Source organism: Ctenopharyngodon idella, chromosome 7 (genome assembly GCF_019924925.1).
Source record: "Ctenopharyngodon idella isolate HZGC_01 chromosome 7, HZGC01, whole genome shotgun sequence".
NCBI classification, from domain to species: Eukaryota; Metazoa; Chordata; class Actinopteri; order Cypriniformes; family Xenocyprididae; genus Ctenopharyngodon; species Ctenopharyngodon idella.
Genome location: NC_067226.1, coordinates 24,566,320 through 24,587,854, shown reverse-complemented (window position 1 = coordinate 24,587,854; position 21,535 = coordinate 24,566,320). Strand labels below are relative to the sequence as shown.

The following is a 21,535-nucleotide window of genomic DNA, read 5'->3' as shown; positions in this document are numbered from 1 at the left end:
TTTATTTATGTAAAATTTCCAAACATTTTTTTCGGGCTAAAATTAACGAACACCAGAGGCTTAAAAAACATTGAAAACCACATGATGCACTTGATGAACATAATTTGTTTTTCATTTTAGTATAGTTAGTATATAAAAAAAACCTTGCTGTATTTTTGTGTAGTTAATTAAGAGAATGTACATCTTGCTCCGACTAATGCTGCCTTCACGTGCTATCGGAAATTTGATAATTCCCATTTTCTGAAGTCGTGATTACGAGCTCATCGAAATGGGAGGGCGTTCATGTAGGAAACTCGTATTTACGATAATTCCGAGAGCACGTGAAGCACTCTTCCTTTCAAAGCAACGAAGGCTATTTTTAAAAACGTGTGGCCAATTGAGGTATAACTGTGTAATTTGTGGAATGTTGTAATTAGATTTAACAAGAAGCCTATTTTGTCTGAATATGTTGCTATTGTCTGATTTTCTCGCCCTCAGCTGTCCATTCAGCATACTCAAGTAGGCTAATATAACACAAGCTGTTTCCGTCTGAAACCCACGCGCGCTCATCCGTTGAATGGACTGCATGCGGTTCGACGTCATCTGAAGATCATGCGTAGCTGACGGAAAACGGCAGCATTTTCCCCCTCGCTTGCGTGAGTCAGCCTCAGACAACGGTTCAGTCAGCAGCGCCCATTACTTCAACACTAGACCTGTTTTGAGTGGAACGAGGCCAGTTTCTGAGAGCGAAATCTGAATATAACTGTTCAAATGAAAGCATCCCCACCCCATCCGTCTAAGTAATGCCTGAGCCAACGAATCTATATTTAGCAGCATATACAAACTGAAAATACAGTTTACACCCCTGAGTTGAACAGCGACTTTGTGGTGCGGAATGTGTGGTGTGATTGTTTCTTACATTTAATGAGCTAATGCTACACTGACACTAAATGATTGAAAAAGCTCAAGGGACGTTATGATCATCATATTATGAGCTGGTTGGTTACATGCAATCTAAACACTGAATTTAGATTAGAACAATATATAGCCTAGCTACTCTTGTAAAATTCAATATGATTCTAGATATGATCTAATTATGTTTAGGCTATATTGTTATATAAACTGTTAGGCTAATAGTTGTATTAGCCTACATTTTAAAGGAACAATAGGCCATACCAAATAAGTCTGCTATCTTAATGAATGTTGGCCAACTGACTTTCATTTGGAAGGCTTACTCAAGGAAAACGTGTGTTTTTGTTCAAGGTTATTATTGGTTGAATATGCGTCATATTTGAATGATTCATGAAAGAATGTGTGAGGGAGAAATAGTTTGATCACTGCATCAGCACAAGTTAATAATTAAACCACATAATAAAATGTAATATTACTAGTAACTGTTAAACCAACTGTCATGAGTCAGCTAAATGGTTCTAAACAGTACCAAATTAGGATTCTTCAGCTTCTAACAATAGCAGAACCCTTTTTTGGTGCTAAATAGAACCCTTTTTATAAGGTTCCATAAAGAACCATGCTTTGAAAGTGCTATACTTAATGGTGTTATAAATAACATTTTTATTAATAGTTTATTTTTATTAATATTAGTACATTAGTAGGCTATCTTTATATTATTAATATCAGTATTATTAATATTAGTATTTTATATACTATTTATTAATATTGTTTTTACCCCTCTATCTGGTCTTATAATATGTTTTGACCTCTATTTGGGTTTTACATTAAAAAAAACAGCATGTTGTGTCAATTAGTTACTTTTATTTTTATTGACGAGGCAAACTGTAGTAAAAATGACAGTGGTTTAACCACAGTTATTAGCTGAATACACAAATAACAATTGACACTGAACATGATAGCTGTAATGAAGACCAAGTTCCAGTGAAATATCTTCACAATTCTATTTACATCCATTATTATGTATGTATTTTGAGTGTCAGTCAGATGATGAGGTTGTGGGACGTGACAGCATCTGAAATACACAACTGAGTTTAGAGTTACAGTGTGTCTCTTCTATTTGTTTATTTAAAAACAAGTATGTTTATGAAGGCCAAAATGAGCAAAAATGGGCAGTATGTGAGCCCTTCAAGTGATATAAAGTCATGGTATAGCTTTAATGTTTTTTTGTGACTGGGTAGGTATGTTTATGCATAAAGTGACAATAAAAAAAAATCTAACCATATGGATCATAAATTTAATATCTCTATTACTTACTTTGTGGAAAAGAGAAGATGAGTATCCTCAACTGAACAAAGCTGCTCACACTTACATGTTCTGTTAAACTAAAAAGTGAAAAAGACTAGTAGGAAAAGTTACAACTTGAAAGTTAAAATTTTTAAACATTTTAAGAAATAAATCATTTACCCATTGAGAGTGTGTTGACAGTCTGTGTAATTGGATAGCTGAGCTCTAGAAAATCAATAATGAGGTGGCTTTGACAGTTACAGATTTGAAAAACAAAAAGGCGGGAGAAAAAAACCCTAAACTCTAACACAAAGAACCATTTCAGCATATGAAGGGTTCCTCAAGAAAATACAGTTCTAAATAGAACTGTCACTACGTCTAAAGAACCATTTAGAATGTATGAATATACTGTACAGAATAAACGTTTCTGTGGAACAATACTTCAAACAATGACGTACATATCTAGATATGTCTAATAATAAGTGTCTGATAATACACACACGTTAATCTAAAGGTTTCTTTACAATAATGTAAATGCTCAATAGTGATTATAACAGAACTCTATTATCATATAAGAACATGCAGATGGCGCTGTTTCAGCAGTTTCGTCTCTAAGTGCCGCGTGAGAGTCAGAGCAACATAAACACATCACTTCCGTATTTCCATTCAACGTTGACAAACACTCAGGTTTTGTTGCTCAGTGTGTTATTATTGTTGAACACAAGATGGATTTCACAATCCGCGCCGCCACGCTCGAGGACTGTAAGGATATCTCGCGGATGATTCTGGTGAGTCGAAGCGACCGCGTGTCATATGCGTGCGTCTAATTCTGACGAGTGACGATTTTACATTACAACCTGAAGAACTGAAATACTGGTGTGTTGCGGCACCGACAGCATGCGCAATCTTTCATTATCCTCCAAACACTGCTGTTGTTTAACGTGTAATGTGCGTATAATGGCATCAGTGTTGATGGCAGGGTTACAGTAAACCATATGTGACACTGTAATCTGACACTTTCCTGTCTTCAAACCTAGTGGACGGCATTTGAAATGCTCGGAAACGTGCAGCCTTCACCTGTCATCCGCGACTTTTGTGCGTTTTGAATGGTGGATCTGAATGACGTCATATTAATGAAGATGAAAAGCAGGACAGTGTCAGATCATTGATTAAATGGACCTCATTATTAAAACCTTGTTATGGTGCGTGCAACAATGAAAAAAAATAAGTGTAGGCACATTTATCATGTAAGAATACTGAAAACTAACAAATGACAAAAATCTAGTACGATTAAAAGAGCAAAGGATACTTTAATAATGGACGTTTAAATGACTGATAGGATCTAGTGTGAAAAAGAAAAAGCTTTTTATTGGCTTATATTTCATTTTTAACCATATTATTGTCATCATGAGCAAGGAATACAGGGTAAAACTGTTTGTATTGTCAAATCCTTCACACTAGGAACTGGCAGAGCATGAGAAAGTTTCAGACCAGATCAAGATTACACAAAGAGGTAGGCCTGACTGTCACATCTCTCCAATACAAATAATTCATGCTGTGGATTGTTTTAGTAAGAATTTGGAGCTGGTACCAATCGTGCTTCTTTACTATAGATCTGGAGCAGGATGGATTCTCCAAAAACCCTTTTTTCCATGGAATTATTGCTGAAGTGCCAGAGCATCTTAAGTCCAGAGATGGTGAGGGAAAAAAAAGAACCAGGCTGCTAGGTTCAATATTTATCTTTGATCAACAATCCTATTAAAACATCAGATAAAAACTGCAGTCCTTCTGTGTTGCCCTGCATTAGGATACACATTTATTATCTAATCTGGGCATGTGTGTCATGTCTCGCCTGAGTGCATGGATGTTACATAAGCTTTGCCATTTTAGTCTCTCTTGTTTTACCTCCTCACAGTTACATTTTCTACACATTTTTAAAGGGGTCATGATATGAGAAATCAAATTTGCCTGCCTTTATCTTTTGACATAAAAGAGGACGTTGTACCATTAAAACATCTCGTAAGTTTCATAGCTTAAAACATCCTCCTCATTATAAACATTTATATATATTTTTTAATCAAGCTCCACAAAAGGTCTTGTTTTGATATTGTGGGATCTGTAACGTCAAACGGCCAAATACATTTGAATTGAATTTGAATAGTTATACATAAATGCATCATAGCCCCATACACTGGCATTCAGTCGCTTAACAGCTGAAATTTTCCTACACTGGATGTGAGCGTCGTGTCGCAATAAAAGCAAAACCATTATAATCACTGACGCTGTCTACACTGGATATACTGTAGTATACAGATACGCGTTCAGTTTCTGACACACTTGAGTCTGTCGGTAATAGGACAAATGGAAGAGTGAAAGAACATTCGCTTTGATCCGTCCAGTTTAAACAGCTCGTTTGTGTCTCTGTACAGACTTCAGAAGGATCCTAGCACTAGAAACAAGTGGAAGGATTGTTTTAATGGCGCCCCAGATCGCAGCAGATGATTATATGTTTGTTCGGAGCATTTGACTACAGATTGTTTTGTAAATGACGCACGGTGTAATGAGAGTTCGCAAAGAAACATTTGTTGAAAGATGAAGTAGCCAACTCTATTGGATCTGACAGAAGCTGCATCACAAACCATGAGTAAATTATTTCAACGCTTTGTCTGTAAATGACAGTTTTCCATATATATATGTTCTATTTTGGTGCAAAAATTTTTTTAACATTATAAGTGAACTTCAAGGAACATATTAAAATAATTTAAAAATCCATGTCATGGCCCATTTAAGCTAAATTGCATTTACATATGCAAGTTAGAATAGGAAACAAATTAAAGGGTTAGTTCACCCAATTGAAATTATTACATGTCGTTCCACACACGTAAGACCTTTGTTCATCTTCGGAACACAAATTAAGATATTTTTTGATAAAATCCGATGGCTCAGTGAGGCCTGCATTGCCAGCAAGATCATTTCCTTTTTCAATGTCCAGAAAGGTACTAATTATATTTAGGTACTAACATATTTAAAGGTGCGTTCACACTTGTAGTTCGGTTTGTTTGGTTCGTTTGGTCCGGACCAAAAAAAAAAAAAAAAAAAACATTTAGTCCTGGTCCGATTAGCGTTCAGATTGGCAATTTTATCACCGAACCAAAAGATACCGAACCTAAGGCACAGGGATACGTTCACAACCTGATTGGTTGGATTTTATGACATATTGCCTATTTTGAGACAGAATTTACCGAACATCCAAAACAATGCTGTGTGCTGAGATAAATGCGCTTATTGTGTGTGTGTAGCTTGCATACGATGGTATTTTGGCCAGCTGGGAACTCGTGAAGTGCTTATAAAATGTGTAAAGGAGTCAAAACAGCGGCGGGAATCCCTCCGTCACACACAAACGATCTGCTGCGTGGAGACGCGCGTCTGATGCCTGAGATGGGCAAACTCATGACTATGACAAGAAAAACTGATATGCGTGAGGATTCTGTCCTTTTTAGGGTCTCATTTTCCTGTTTTTAGTTAGTTTACATGTCTTTGGTTTGTGTTGCGTTCATATATCATTCGAACCACACCAGAGTTCGTTTGGAAACAGACCAAGACCCATCTTTTCAGCGGTCTTGGTCCACTTGTTTGGTGCGCACCAGGGTTCGGATGGCAGCATTCACACATGTTCAAATGAACCGCACTAACAAAGCAATCATACCAGGGTTCATTTTAATTGAACCAAACATGCCAAGTGTGAACGCACCCTAAAACAGTTCGTGTGAGTACAGTGGTTCAACCTTAATGTTATGAAGCAACGAGAATACTTTTTATGCACCAAAAAACAAAATAGCGACTTTATTCAACAATATCTAGTGATGGGTGATTTCAAAACACTACTTCATGAAGCTTCGAAGCTTTACAAATCTTTTGTTTCAAATCAGTGGTTCGGAGCGTGTATCAAACTGCGAAAGTCACACAAACTATTGAAATTTCGAAACACTTATGATGTAACGAAGCCTCGTTTACTGAAATCACGTGATTTGGCGCTCCCAACCACTGATTCAAAACAAAAGATTTGTAAAGCTTCGAAACTAGATATTGTTGAATAAAGTCGTTATTTATTTATTTATTTATTTTTGTTAATTTGTGTTCCGAAGATGAACGAAGGTCTTACTGGTGTGGAACGACATGAGGGTGAGTAATAAATGACAGAATTTTCATTTTTGGGTGAACTAACCCTTTAAGGTGCTAATGTGCTAATCTGAAAGAAAGAGTAATCAAGAACACAGTACTAATATTGTGGTGGTAACTATGTATGTTTTGCAACTTGATATTAGCTCACAGTATTGTTTATGAGTTTCGTGTTTGCATCGTGTTACTTTTATTTTAGCCATCAAGCTGACAGAAATTATTCTCTTTGCAGGTCATATCAAGGTTGGTTACTCTCTGTACTTCTACACGTACAGCTCATGGAAAGGTCGGGCAGTGTACATGGAGGATCTGTATGTGATGCCAGAGTTCAGAGGTAAGGAATGACACTATGTGTTTTTGTTTATTTGAATGTAAAATCAATTGTAAGCCTTTTGACCGATTAATGATTTTCTGTGAGTATTTCCAGGGAAAGGCATTGGCAAGGCTCTGATGGCCAAAGTTTCCCAGGTGAGGGGGGTTTATTTATACTAGATAATGGCAGCATATGCACCCGGCCATAAGAAGCTGTTGAATCTGTTGTGATTTAGAATACTGTTTGTTGATTGTGCACAAGTTTACATGTGTGTGTTTATGATCACCCTCAGCTTGGTCTGGCTGCTGGTTGCAACCAGCTGAATTTCACTGTGCTGAACTGGAACAAGTCATCTCTTGACTTCTACCGAAAGCAGGGCTGTTGGGATGTGACCTCCGAGCTCGGCTATCACTGCATGCGCTGTGAGGGCGATGCCCTTGAACACTTGGCACAGGGGGATCTTTAAATTTTGAAGCACATTGTTTCCCTTGTCAACCCTAGACTAGAGCCACAAGTAACAAGTTCTTTGATAAGCACAGGAAGAGAATAAGCTGTCAGTTAAAGTGGACAAAATGGATTAAGTAACCATGCTCATCTCCTATATCGATTTTAGAAGAGTAACTCAACGTTATGAGGCTATATAGAGAAGTATCGCAGAGAACACCAGCCAGCAGATGCTGCATATTTATGTTAAAAATGCACATGCATTATAATTTCAAGTGATACAGATTAATTCTACACATTTACTCCCGGTTTCACAGACATGGTTTAAGCCTAGTCCCAGACTAAAATGCATGTTTGAGCTGTTTTAACTAAAAGAAAGTTATACTGTCATATCTTCAAATATGTCAGTGCCATTGTTTTGTCTCAAGATGCACACCAGTAATGTTTTTTTTTCTAGGGGACGTTTATAAAAGCTACATAAATGCCCTAATCCTGGCTTAGTCTAAGACTTGTCTGTGAAACCAGGCCTTAAATTGTGAGGTCTGGCCTAACCAAAGATTCAGAAGTTTACTGTTACGTTATTGGGATTCGCATGTATTGGGCATATTATGACATTATTTCTACAATTTTTCTACCGGTGGAAAGAGTGGAAGTGAAATTGATACAGTTGGTACTGTCACCATTATATTTATTATTGTTGTTCTTAAATGTTCTATATAAATGGCCATTTTAGTGTTTAGCCATATATGTGTCATTTTATTGGTACATTTGAATATGTGTTTGCTTAAACATCTAGTCAGTCTTGCTCACAAATCCACACTATCTGGAAATATATTATAGTATATATAATATATATTATAGTATTTTTTCTTAAACTATGTTGTAATATGTGGAATACTGATTGGAACACAAGAGTCACAGCCACCTAGAAGATAAAGATGTATCTGTTTACATTGTACACGCACACATATGAGCCACACACTTTTCTCATTTAACATTTGATAAATGTCACCAGGCATTTGTTAACCATAATGGTGAATAATCTCACCAAAACTAGATAAGTACACTACAACTGTGAGTAAGCTGAATCCTATATGTTATTGGTTAGTGGAACCATGATTGGATTTTGCTTTTCTGAATTGTTCACATTACCTTGCACATGATTTTTGTTTGTGCATTTTTCCTTGTAGATTATTTTGTGCAGTTTTTTTAGACGATGGATATTTTTATGTTTATTGCCAAAAGGTCTTTGGCAAGAAAATAATGTGCTGTAACTTAATACATCACAAACACGAACAACCTACAACTCATAAGTACCTCAGTCTATAAATTTAGCTAGCTGTAAATTAGTAACAATTTTATGACCTGTTAGAAAGGAACTGTTATTTTGTAGTACTTAAAATATATATATAACTGCTGTATCCAATGTACTGTGGATTCTATTGTTCTTTCGGCCATCAATAAAAATACATTTGTGCAGTTTCATGTGTTTTAACTTGCCTAAAGGCCAGTTCACATCAAGCATGACAACTATTATAAAAATAGTTAAATATAAAAGAATAGCAGAGTCCACACCACTTGGAATCACTTTCAGATTGATTTATTTTTTTTTTTTTCCCAGCTGATGAACAATAATAACATTGACAGCCAGTCAAAATCCATCCTGCTTTAAAGGGTTAGTTGACCCAAAAATGAAAATTCTGTCATTAATTAGTCACCCTCATGTCGTTACACACCTGTAAGACCTTCGTTCATCTTCGGAACACAAATTAAGATATTTTTGGTAAAATCAGAGAGGTATATAGCAAATACACAGCAATATAATCACCACTTTCAATGTCCAGAAAGGTACTAAAGACATCATTAAAATAGTCGTCGTGGTTCTACCTTAATGATATGAAGCAACGAGAATACTTTTTATGCGCAAAAACAAAACAAAAATAACGACTTTATTCAACAATATCTTCTCTTCTGTGTCTTTCGGGCTTCCGGGTTCTACGTCAGAATGCAGACTCACACACATGCGTCATGCTGCTCACTTTGGCAGCTTTGACCAATACTGAGCCGGCATTCGGACATAAACGCGGAAGCCTTCACTGTGCTTACTGCGGCAACTGCATAAGGATAATGATAGGGAAGAGAAGAGATTGTTAAGAAAAGTTGTTATTTTTGTTTTGTTTTTGTGCACAAAAAGTATTCTCGTCGCTTCATAAAATCAAGGTTTAACCACTGCAGTCACATCGACTGTTTTAACGACGTCTTTAGTACCTTTCTGGACATTGAAAGTGGTGATTTTATTGCTGTCTATGGACGAATCATATACCTCTCGGATTTCATCAAAAATATCTTAATTTGTGTTCCGAAGATGAACGAAGGTTTGGAACGACATGAGTAATTAATGACAGAAATTTCATTTTTGGGTGAACTAACCCTTTAAAGAGCTCAAACTTTTAAAGCAGCAGACTTCAAAACTCAACTGTAGCACGCTTAGAGTAAACAGAAAGTATATGCGCTGGTGAACGCCAATAGTTATCGTTTTAGAACAGCGTGACCTAGATTAGCGTTGAACAAAACTATGCACGACTAATCATAAAATAAACATTGTTCATTCATGGCATCAAAGCTCACTTTCGAATCAATGACCATAAGATAAATTGTTACTGGAAGGAGGATTCACATTTTGCCTGTGGATCACTACATTTCAAAGCTGCTGAAACTCCAACATGTAGCAGTTACCACACCCTAAACAACAGCGACATCAAGTGTTCACCAGGAGAAGTGGATTAACGATATACCACATTTAGGACCTTTTCCAGAGCACTTCACTGAGGATTTCAAATAGTATTTCAATGTTAATAACAACTGAGATAATAAATTTGAAGTACATATGTCCCTTCGTTTAATCCATTAAAATCTCGTAGCGAATTAAATGAGTAAAACACTGTGAATCAGACGCAGGCTCTGATTTGCTCATTTTCTGACTCATAATAATTAAACTCATAGCCAGGAAACCATCCTGTGGTTTGGGTCTTATTATGAAAGGGAGAAAGTTGAGCAGAACTACACACATCTTCACATTATTGACGTTTATGTTAGGAAACAATTATTAGACTGCACTACTTATCATTTTAGAGACCACAGATTAGATAAAAATGACAACATATTTTAGAAATACCCTTTCCAACATGTTACATTTAGGATTAAAAGATAAAACCCAGCTCAAGCAAACAATTTACATGCCATTTGAAGGTGCTAGTATTTTAATAACCACTGCTAATGAAATAACACACACACAAAGTTAATTTATAGGCCACATAACTTCTACTAATGATCTAATGAGTTGATTCCGGTTACATAAAGAATCCAAAATGCGTAATGATGGAATATGAAATAGAGCCCATGTGTTGTTTGAACACAATAATATACTTTTGATGTCTCTCTCTTTTTTCCAAAAAATTTTTTTTTCCATTAGTACGGGATTTAGTGACAATTTAATCAGAACTCTTTACTTAGTCCATGGTCACACTCTGTAAAACATTAGAAAACAACCTGTTCAACCAGCCCCCTAGAGAAAGACGCGGAAAAACGCACTTGCTGATTTGAATCAGGACAGAGCTAAAAAGTATTTCACTACAGAATAAGAATACTTGGCACCGCACGAGGGGGGAAGGAAATCTGTTTTCCACTGCTGTGCAGGACTCACTTCCCTGCAGTGCATACTTGAGCACATGGACGCAGAAGTGCTTTGAAATGACACCTCTTGTGGACTAGACCATGATCTGTTTATCAAAGAGAACACGAGGAAGTCATGCCAAAGAATCAGGTCTCTGGAAGATGCGAATAAAATCCAAATCCCACAGTATTGCTTTGCTACTGTCAACTCTCTGCACAAGAATGAAAGGAATATTGCTATGCCATTTGGGCCAGCTGCAGTTTATGCAATAAACGCAGACAGTTCTCCGTATACCAAAGCACTGCCAGCGGCGACTGATTTGCTGGGGTCAATCTTGCAACGTTTGCAACAGGGTTCGTGTTGACCGCGCTGCACTGAAGTTGAAGAAGCTCTCGCGCATGGGACCTACCAAAGAGGCTCAGAGATGTTCTCGTGGAATATGGACAGAATGATTGATGTGGAAGCTTCAGAACGGTAAACGACCCGTGTGCGCAACAATGCAGCGATTTTTTCAGAGGAAACGGATCCGCACACTGCGCTTGGTTTGGTCGCTCATGGCCGCGCTCGCGCTGTCACTGGCCGTGTGCAGTGCCATATTTACAGTGTGGACATTGCGACAAACGCGGGACCTGTCGAGGTCTTTCCAAACTCTGCAGGAGCGCTTAGAGCAGGTAAACGCGATGACTCGTTTGCTTTGGTTTTTCTCTTTCAAGTGCATGACAGATGCATGCACGCACGCATTCTCGAGCACATTTGTCAAGACAGTTCTCACTAATCATGCAGTGATTTTGCAATTACGCTTTTTTTCTTTCTTTTAATCACGAGGTTATTTCACGCTCTTGTGGTCCTGACCATGAAAGCCCTTTGCAAGCTTTTTTTGGGGAGGTATATCATAAGGAATGTAATCATATAATTCCGAGGCACTTGATTATACAAACATACAGCTGCGGCACCGCTGGGGGTCTGCGGGACGCGTTTTTATGATCCTTCCAGACTTTGCGCGCGGGGTGCTGTGAGTTATGGCCTATTTAGTTTCTAAAGTCGCTGCCAAGTGTGCTGGTTTTGTTGCCAATTTTGCTCCATGTTTAGGGCAATTTACTGGAAATCTTAGACTACTTGGCACGAGCGCGTTTCGAAGCCAATTGACAATAGTGTCTCGTAAAAGCGTTTGTGTAATTATGGTTAAATGATTTGCGACATGTAAGCAGCCATTTATAGAAGCTTACCCTCAGATAAAGATAGGCAACTTTTTCATGAGTGGGCTTGTTGTCATCTTGAGTGTAGTTTAATTATAGGACTATTTCGTAACGTTCGGTTCTGTTAAGTGTTTTTTTCCGCCGATGTGGACGAAAGACTACTAAAGTAGGCTGTGTTCTGAGAGAGTTCCTGCACATCTATTCAGCAGCGCCCTAACACCGCTAATGATTCCAGAACGAATGACTCTTATGAACCGGTTCTTTTTAGGGAATCAGATTATACACCGTGACCAGTGTAGAGCGATTACCGCACCAAGGACTCTTGTGAACCGGTTCTTTTTAGTGAATCAATAACACTTATGAATTGGTCTTAGCTGTTACCGAATTAATTTATGGTCACTGAATTAGCATATAAGCTATGGTATTTGTTTTGCAGTACTTTAGGCTCCTTACACTTAAATTGCTTGTTCGTGTGACAAACGTGTAAAAAACAACGACGAAATAATGAATGAAATACCAGATAAAGTCTTTTGCTGCGTCTGAAATCGAATACTTTCCTATATTGTAAGTGAAAAACAGTATGCCAAAAGAGTATTATGTCCAAATACATAGTATTTGAAAAACAGTACGCGAAAAGTTCCCGGATGACCTACTATTTTCGGCGAGATTCTAAAGTGCGCATATGATGGACACCATCCCATGGGGCAACGGGTGAGGATTTATGAATGGAGGTGAAGCGATGCAGCTGACCCTGGTAGGTCACATGATAATGACAACCTGGCAGAAGTAGTAGGCTATGTCTGGATTACATTCATGCTACACACATTCTTACTATAGGCTATAGAACATACTTTTTCAACGGTCGCAAAGTAAGTTCAAATTCAAACGTTTTTTTTCCCCCAACTGGATTCAAGAGCGATTCAACACTTAAAAGATTTGTTCAAAACACAGATTCGAACGAAACATCACTACTTAGGACAAACTCAAACACACATTTAAAAGTATGCTTATTTTTTTTCCTTACCTTATTTGTAGATTAAATTCATTCTCTGAACAGTTTTTTAGCAAGTAATGTTAGCAAGCAATGTTAGCGAGTAACTATTAGCAAGAAAATACGTTAGCTACTTTCAGGCTTCGTCAGAAATCGCATACTCTCTTGAGTAGGTACTTATTTTGAATAAGTAATTACCAGTGTTGGGGAAAGTTACTTTTAGCATTACAATATTGTTACTCTCTAAAAAAGTAACTAATTGCATTACTTAGTTACTTTTTATGAAAAGTAATGCGTTACTTTTTCTCACTTGGGCTGGGCTTGCTTGTTTGTTTTTTAATAACAACAAATAAAGGTTCTTTTTAAGGCCCTTTCACACCAAAAGTGAAATGAATAAGCCTCAGGCTGAAGGAAATGTATATTTACCCCAGTACAGTAGAGGGCGCAACTCAAACAAACCTTTCAGCTGTGCTGCCATTCTGGATTGAAGAAAAATAGGATACAGGAGATGGAAGTTAAACAGTCTTATTTCTAAATCTAATCTAAAGTAATTTCTGCTTGTTAGTATGGTTGAATTAAGTCATTGAAGGTCAGCAGCAAAGACATTGGTTAATAAATTGAGATTAAATACATACAGTATATTTGTGTAATTTATTATATAGTTAATTATTACAGGTTACCATACAATTCTGAGATTCCATTTCACTGTTTTTATTCATTTTGAGGAATACTGAATATTTTCATGCAAGTGAGATGAGTAAATGCATGTTCACATTTAGTCTAGAACTACAATAACCATCATGTTCACACAGTGCAACAACTTTGCACTTTATTTCTCTCAACATGGGGACAGGAAAGCTGTAAGTCAATAAATGTGAAAAAGTAACTTGCGTTACTTATTTGAAAAAGTAACTTAGATATTTTGTTGTAAACATGAAAAAGTAATGCATTACTTTACTAGTTATTTGAAAAAGTAATCTAATTATGTAACTCAAGTTATTTGTAATGAATTGCCCGCAACAATGGTAATTACTTCACGACTACTAAAAAAGTATATGTTCTATATAGTTTGTGTGTAGTATGAATGTAATTCGGATGTACTACATCCGCCATGTTGTCATTATGATGTGACCTACCAGCGTCAGTTACGTCGCTTCACTTCCATTCACAAATCCTCTCCCGTGGCCTCATGGGATAATAAAGTGTCCACTGTACGCACACTTCAGAATCTCGCTGGAAGTAGCAAGTAATCCGGGTACTTTTTGCCAACTCTTTTATGAGTACTGCGAATTCGGACATACTTTTTTTGGTCACATACTGTTTTTCGCCTACTACATAGGGAAGTATGCAATTTCAGATGCAGCCATTGTTTATGTATGTAAATGCGGGGAAAATGTTTTCTGTGGAATTTTTTTTTTTTTTTTGTTACAGTTTGGCTTCAGCTACATTCATCTGATGTTTTGTAAGCATTATCTGGCAACAGTACATATTTTTCCACAAGGGCAAGCAATTTACTAAAGCTATTGTGCATATTAATTTAATTACTGCATTCCCCCCAAATATTTCTAACTTTGTCTTCTGTAGCATAGTACAATTTGTGTGCACTCCCTAACTGTGTGTTATACTTTGCATGGAGTAGATTAAAAGTCCAGATGGACAGGTACTCACTTCACTTTGAGGCACAACCGCAGTTCCTGTTGCCAGACATTTGTTAAACTGCTGACAAAGCTTTCACATGCTTGTCACATTGTTTGTCAGCTTTTCTTTTTCACTTAATTTAAAGTTTCCTTTTAACAGAGAATCATTCCCGGAATGTATTGCATTAAGGTAAAAAAAAAAAAACATTACAAGGTGTTGTTACTGGTTTTCATTTAGGGGAAGTGGTTGACCTATTAAAAACTGAGTTTTAGTGTTTGCCAGGCTTCTGGTGACTTTGTTTGTGTCTCGCTCAGGAACGCCTCCAGATTGGGTTTGATTATTTCAAAAGCTATGACTACTGCATGGGTTACCCGCAAAACGCCAGTTAATAGAAGCCAGCAGTGTTTCTCCCCAGTGGCCTGCTCAAACTTGACACACATATTTAGGTTCCATTCCTGGCCCAGTCACGCTGGTGTCGTCTGTCTCCCATATCTGTCTGCAAAAGCTGTTGAGCGTGTTGAAAAATGTTATTCTGTCTTCTACTCTCGCTTGTTTTTTCTCTCTCTTGCAGGTGAATATGCAGCGCAAGGCCATCTTCCAGCTCATCCTGGAAAAACGCGAACTGCTGGAGAGTCAGAGGTTCCGCAGAGATGGTACTGAAGGACATCATATGTCATAATGTCAGGCTTGAAGCCAGTTATTGAAATCCATTCAAAGCACTTGACTAGTAAAAACTGAAAAAATGATCTGTGATTATGATAGTTTCACATGCAGACCATTCATTATAGCAATCGCAGATTACTCTTTGAAGGAAAGTGAATAAAACCGTAGAGATTAAAAAAATGCAGGAGATGTATAAAAACGCTATTAAACACGTAGCTGTAAAACGGACACATGACAGATGTTGTCAGAAAACCTTGGATCACCTGCAGTCTTTCCAGCTGCAGAAGGATGATCTTCGCTCTTTGCACGGAATATTTACAGAAACCAAACCAGTTTGGACACCAAGGCACCTTGGGTAAACCATGGGCATATGTTTCCAAAAGCTGCAACAGGAAACAGTAGGCAGCAGGCTGAATGACAGCAGAAATTACAGGTTTGAGCTAGATGGACACGCACCCGGCAAAACCCAGCTGGCACAAGGACCGCAAGGGCATATTGGTTTTAGCAACTTTCTAAAGCAAGTGACCCCTGCATTGAAGACATAAATAGCTTTAATTAGCAATATACTTACTTTAATTCTGTTGCAATTATGCGATAAGACATCTTAAGGCCATTCTCCCGAGTACAAGGTGGAAAAAACAGTGCCAACAGGGTAAAAACAACAGAAAGTGAGGAGCTCAGGTCAGAAAGATCAACAAAATAGACATTAGTGTTGAACAGATGGACCCTCAGAAGTCTAATGAGCAGCCGCAAGTCTTCAGCTGACACCTGACGGCTGTCTGATTTCAGAGCCAAAATGCTTATCCACAATCATTCCTCAAAATATATTGTTTTCCTAGCCCAGAATAGTGCCCCTTAGGGACAGTCACGGCTTCAAGTTGAAACGGTCAGCCAGAAATAACAGTCGCTTTAACCGTTTCTATGAGGTTCCTTTTGAAGTCTGAGACATAGGTGATCAGTCAGTGCATATTTTGACAGACTACCGGGAGTTCAGGCAGCTTCCCTGAGGCGAGATTCGAGAGTCTCTGGAGAAGGGCAAAGAAAAAAACACATTTCTCAAGGTGGTTTGTTTGAATAACTGCATTTAGTTGAACGGTAGCCATAGCTGTTAATCTATCTCATTTCATAGGAAGATTATTTTCTGTATGAGAAAGGTTAAGAAAGAGCCAACAATTCATTTTTCTTGCACTGTATAATTTTTAGTTTTGCCTCTTTGTTGACTGGAACCAGCTGGTGGGGTGAAAGTAGAAAATACTGTGCATGGTGCCTGTTACTGAAAAACAAAGGCTAGGAGAAGTGTAGAACAGAGCTGAAAGGAAATATTTCACCATCTGCTTTGACAATCAGGACTTCAGCTGGTGTATAAATTATTCTAGATTAATCCATGATGTTTGCATCTGCACAGCTGTTTAATGCTGGAAGTTGCAGGAGCTCCACATGGATGACTCTTATCTGCATCCCAGAGAGTTTTGTCTCTTTTTCCAAAACATGCCTTTCTTTTGTCTTTATCTTGCAAGTGGGAGGGAGGAAAGGAAATGGACGAAAAGTGGCTTCTCATTTTGAGAGTAAGTTGACAGTATTGCAAATCAGTTCATTTATCAATGAAACAACCAATTTCTGTGTCCCCCCAGCCTAATATACATCTCATTATCTCATTTTTTAACAGTAACCAATAATTCATTCCAAAAAGGTGAGTTATTTGGAAGTATATATATATATATATATATATATGCATCATTTGGAATATTCTCTAATAATGTGTGCGTCCTAGTGGGGAACGAGGGAGTCATTAAAGGATGGACTGAGGAGCAGCTGAATATGAGCAGGGCAGTTCATTATAATCCAGAGACCGGCACCTTCAAAGTGGAGCGCGCCGGAGTCTACTTCCTGTACTGTCAAGTGAGTTTTCTGCAAACTTTCCATGCACATCACCTGCGATGCTAATTACTAGCTACTAACCACATCTTCAACAGTGTAATTAGATTACTGTACTAATTATTTTCTCTAAAAAGTATTGCATTACTCATTACTAATTACTTTCTAAATCCCATATCAACCTCTACCAGTTGAACAATACAAGGATAGATGTGAAACCGCTCTTTTAATTCTTTCAAATAAATAATATAAAATTTCATAAATTATTCTTTGAACCAAAGTATTTCAAGGGAGAAGGTTGCATAAAAAATATTTTATCATTAGATGTTATATTTTGATGTTAAATCTAGTATTGTTTTATATAGAATCGTTCTATAATCTATACAATATTTAAGGCAATATTTAATTACATCAGAAGTAACTGTAATTAAATGACAGAAAAATTAAGAGTAATCCTTTATTTTTTCAAGGGAAAAGTAATTAAAGCTGCAGTCCGTAACTTTTTTTTGGTTAAAAATGATTCAAAATCAATTTTTGAGCAAGTACATAACCAGCCAGTGTTCAAAACTATCTCCTTACCTTAGCCCGATTCACAACGTAATAACGTTTCCTAATCCGGATGGTACTGGTGGGTTTCCGTGGGAAATTTGAGCATGCAGCCATTCGTCTTTGCGTCATTACGTCACGTCTGTTTACATAAAGAAGGAGTCCCAGCTAGTAGGCTATATGGCATGTGAGGATGCTACAGGTGACGGATCATTTATAGCCTTTTCTCACAGCAGCTCTAATAATTAAACTTGTCGTTTTGATGGTGGATTGTAATCCAGAAAGGTCCAAATGACAATCATCAGTGACAACTGGAGATTCACCCGTAGTCAAAAGCAAAAGACTTCGGACTGCGGAGTGGCTACAGAAATTCAAATCTACAGGTAACGCTAATACACACTAAATACACAGTCATGCAATGCTGATGTTTTTAACATAAACAATTTGAGAACAAAGTATAACAATAATAATAATTTGCATGGTTTGATGTGATCCGAGCAAAGCGATCGTTAGATGTAATCACCATTGGCAGTGCGATTTATTGCTTTATTTCCTCAGTTGGTCAGAACAACAGTTGCAGACATGTTACTTGTTCAGATGACATTTTCTGGTGAAAATTCTTATTTTAGTCATACTTCCAAGACGTAGAATCTGTGATTCCGAAGTCCAGTATCCACACCGATGTGGTGACTGACAGCAAACATTAGATTCATCCGCGCTGAGGAGTCGTGCCGAGGCACAACCCACGTAAAGATGATAATTCCGCAAATAACTGTAATTGCAGGTTTCAAACAGAGATGGTGACAAAGAGGCAAAACTTACAGACTGCAGCTTTAAATTACAGTAATTGATTACTTATTTGATATACTTATTAATTGACAGACAGATAGATGGATAGATAGATAGACAGACAAACAGATAGATAGATAGATAGACAGACAGAATAATATGCCACCTATAGAAATTTATTTATATTTTATCATATTTAATAAATTAACTGTTGTGGAAATGCATGTCTGCAAAAAAACTTAATTTCCCAGAATGCATTACCGGTATTGAATTTCCAATTCAACTTTCTGTGGTTCTTGAGAAATAAAATCAAAAGGCTTCTGGTTTAATCATAACTTCTTCTTTCGCTCCCTGTTGATTTTTTTTTTTTTTTCTCCATCTACTCTGAATTGGTCTCTCATAACATTCCTGTTTCACTTGTTCTCTTTCTCTGCATTTCCACCTCCAGGTACACTTCAACGAGAACCAGAGTCAGTACGTGAAGCTCGAGGTGTCCGTCTCTAAAGGCCCTTCACTCCAGTGCATCGAGGGGTACGGAACCACACCAGCCTCTGGCTCCCACAAGTTTCACTTCCTGAAGCCTTGCCAGGTCTCCGGCCTCCTACGCCTTAACAAGGGCGCCGAGCTGAAGGCCGTCACCGGAAGTTCTTTCAGTCTGCAGATGTCGGGCAAACACTACTTTGGCCTCTTCAAAGTCAACTAGAGGCACGGACATTTTTCCAGACGCCTCAACTGTATGGACAACATAGTTTTATAGTTTTCCACAGATCACTGCTCCAAAAGTACCTAACCTAAACCTGTCTCTCTGAACCTGGCATTGCCTTGACAGAGGAAATTTTGACTCAACGAGGAACGTTTCTATAACCAGCTGTCCACGGTCACAGATGACCCCTTTATGAACGCAAGTGCCCTTCCATTAAGATGTCATCGGGATGTTAATGACTGCACAACTTGCCTTGTTGGACCAATTTATGGAGAATCATTTGGTACTCTGTCGGTCTGGCTGCAAATGCCTTATTAAACGCAAACCAGCACAATTTCTACTATATAAATATAGCATTTAATTACAGCATACCAGAGACATTGCTCCAGCAGCGTGGTTGGCTTATATACTGGCATAACCAGTTTGAACAGAAGGACTATGAATTTTCAGCAGCGTTGCAGGCCACTACAAGCATGAGAGGTTTCACCACTGGTTACTTGGCTGGACCAAAACAGAGTTGCCCCAGTTCCTGAACTGCCTTACCACTGGATGGGTTCAGCGCAGAAAAATGAAGGTTTTGGTTGGTTGTTTTGAAAATTCTGAGTGACTAAATATGCATCAAATAACTTTATTGTTGTTGCATCAATTTGAAACAACAAGCTACACACCTTTTCTCTCCAAATACACTGTCACTGTGATATATGAAACATATATTAATATTTATCAAGGAAAAGGCAGTGACTTCTTGAAGCAGATGATGTATTTTGTGTACTGTACTGTTACTGAAAGTGGACTATGTGTACAGGTTGATGGCATGGACGGCTTAGACCTTTAAAAAAGTCACAGTATGCCTTTAGTTTTTATATAATGTGCAATTTCATGTTATTTTTTTAAAAGGTAAAGTTGCAGATTTTTATACCATCGTAATTTCATTTAATCTCACTAATTAGAAATGTATGAAACCACTGGTGACTCGAATCTGTCAATGTCTACCTGACCTACCGCTCCTGAAGCCTTTTGTAAATCTTGTCAATACTGTTAATTAAATCTGAAATGGAAATTACAACCGCCGTTCGAAATGCACTTTGGCTCAAATGGGTTTCCTAATAACGCAATTGGCTTCCTCTTTGTATTTCCTCAACCCTCATACGGACCCTTGCAAACCTTCTCATTTCCACTTGCTTCTGGACTCTCACTTCCTGTATCGGAATCTGCAGCAAATAGTTGAAAACCTTTTGAGGAAAAACATGTGCTTATTCCCCCCTGATTTCTAGCCCCATTCCTTCCCCCTTGTCTACTCAGTAGTTTTTTTTGTCTGTTTGGGTTCACTCCTCGCACAAAATTCACATTTGGCTAGCGGCACAGTTTCTGCTTTTAAAACATCCAAGATAAACCTGACCTATAGTCGAGATGAAGTACAGACAGATTCTGTGAGAGTAAACGTGTGAATTTGAGGAGACGGAGGCAGTTTTTATTTCAAAATATGCACACAAGGTGTTTCTTTGTTTTCATGGCCATATTTTTTTAGAGCATCTGATTTTTTTTTTTTTTTTTTAACCTGTAAATCAGGTTACAACATTTATGGGAATTGAGAAGGTATCAAGAATGTAATCTCTGGAGGCTTTCAAAGCCAAAGGACCTGTAAAACTGTTGAAGAAGTTACATTACAAGTTACCATATCAATTATAGTGTAGGCTAATATTAAATAAGTCAAACAGGGAAAAGACCAAATGTTGACACTTTAAATGGCATGTTTCATTTCAACATTTATCAGTAAAGTCTGACAGTACCAAAGGCAAGAAGATGGATAAAACAAATGCTCTTTTTGTGTGTGTGTCATCTGACAATACAAAGCTCCAGTACACAAACCTAAAGTAATCACAGAATCGTTTCCTGGTACATTTCAAAGGGGTCAGTTGTGAATTCAGTAACGGTTCTGAAAGATTTTTTATCTCACAATTCTGAGAACAGCTATCGTAAAGCCCAAAGTATACTTCACTTTTTACGCGTACGCAAGAGTCAGCGTACAGTGCGCGTGACGCTAGTTTCGTCATCAGAATAGTACGAATGTACTGTATGCGCACCGCCGGATTTTTGTAACCGCGCAGGTCACACATTTGTATTAAATTTTTTTTGCAGTAATTAGTTTATCCACAAGAAGGCAGCCGTGCCCTGGGGCCGTTGATTCACAAGGTAGTTTAAGAAAAACTGCATAAACAGAACAGACCGGTGTCATGAAATCAAGTCCCCCCAGGAATTGGGTCTCCTTTAGGACCCAGGCGGTAATGCCTGATCAAAAGTTGTTATCGTGATGTCTTAACTAATTATAACCTATTTCGCTATTGTATGT

General features: G+C 37.7%; 2 protein-coding genes and 1 long non-coding RNA gene across 4 annotated transcripts; 2 read left to right on the top strand and 1 right to left on the bottom strand.

Moving 5' to 3' along the window:
• Positions 1-1,815: 1,815 nt before the first annotated feature.
• On the bottom strand, positions 1,816-2,666 carry LOC127516376 (uncharacterized). Its single transcript, XR_007930978.1, has 3 exons — positions 2,356-2,666; positions 2,206-2,273; positions 1,816-1,963 (listed from the first exon to the last, which is right to left on the bottom strand). It is a non-coding gene; the product is annotated as an uncharacterized LOC127516376 (long non-coding RNA).
• Positions 2,667-2,750: 84 nt separating this feature from the next.
• Positions 2,751-8,590, top strand: sat2a.1 (spermidine/spermine N1-acetyltransferase family member 2a, tandem duplicate 1). The gene is made up of 6 exons (XM_051900942.1): positions 2,751-2,963; positions 3,637-3,688; positions 3,789-3,872; positions 6,587-6,688; positions 6,782-6,822; positions 6,960-8,590. The coding sequence occupies exons 1-6, from the start codon at positions 2,901-2,903 to the stop codon at positions 7,131-7,133; spliced, it is 516 nt and encodes a 171-aa protein (XP_051756902.1). The 5' UTR covers positions 2,751-2,900; the 3' UTR covers positions 7,134-8,590.
• Positions 8,591-10,589: 1,999 nt separating this feature from the next.
• On the top strand, positions 10,590-20,251 carry tnfsf12 (TNF superfamily member 12). Of its 2 annotated transcripts, none has more exons than XM_051901744.1 (6): positions 10,590-11,455; positions 15,181-15,262; positions 16,790-16,837; positions 16,939-16,962; positions 17,044-17,171; positions 18,931-20,251. In XM_051901744.1, the coding sequence occupies exons 1-6, from the start codon at positions 11,240-11,242 to the stop codon at positions 19,183-19,185; spliced, it is 753 nt and encodes a 250-aa protein (XP_051757704.1). In that variant the 5' UTR covers positions 10,590-11,239; the 3' UTR covers positions 19,186-20,251. The 2 variants fall into 2 exon arrangements, with proteins under 2 accessions (XP_051757704.1, XP_051757705.1); XM_051901745.1 differs by lacking the exon at positions 10,590-11,455 and adding an exon at positions 11,495-11,796.
• The last annotated feature ends 1,284 nt before the right edge of the window (positions 20,252-21,535 follow it).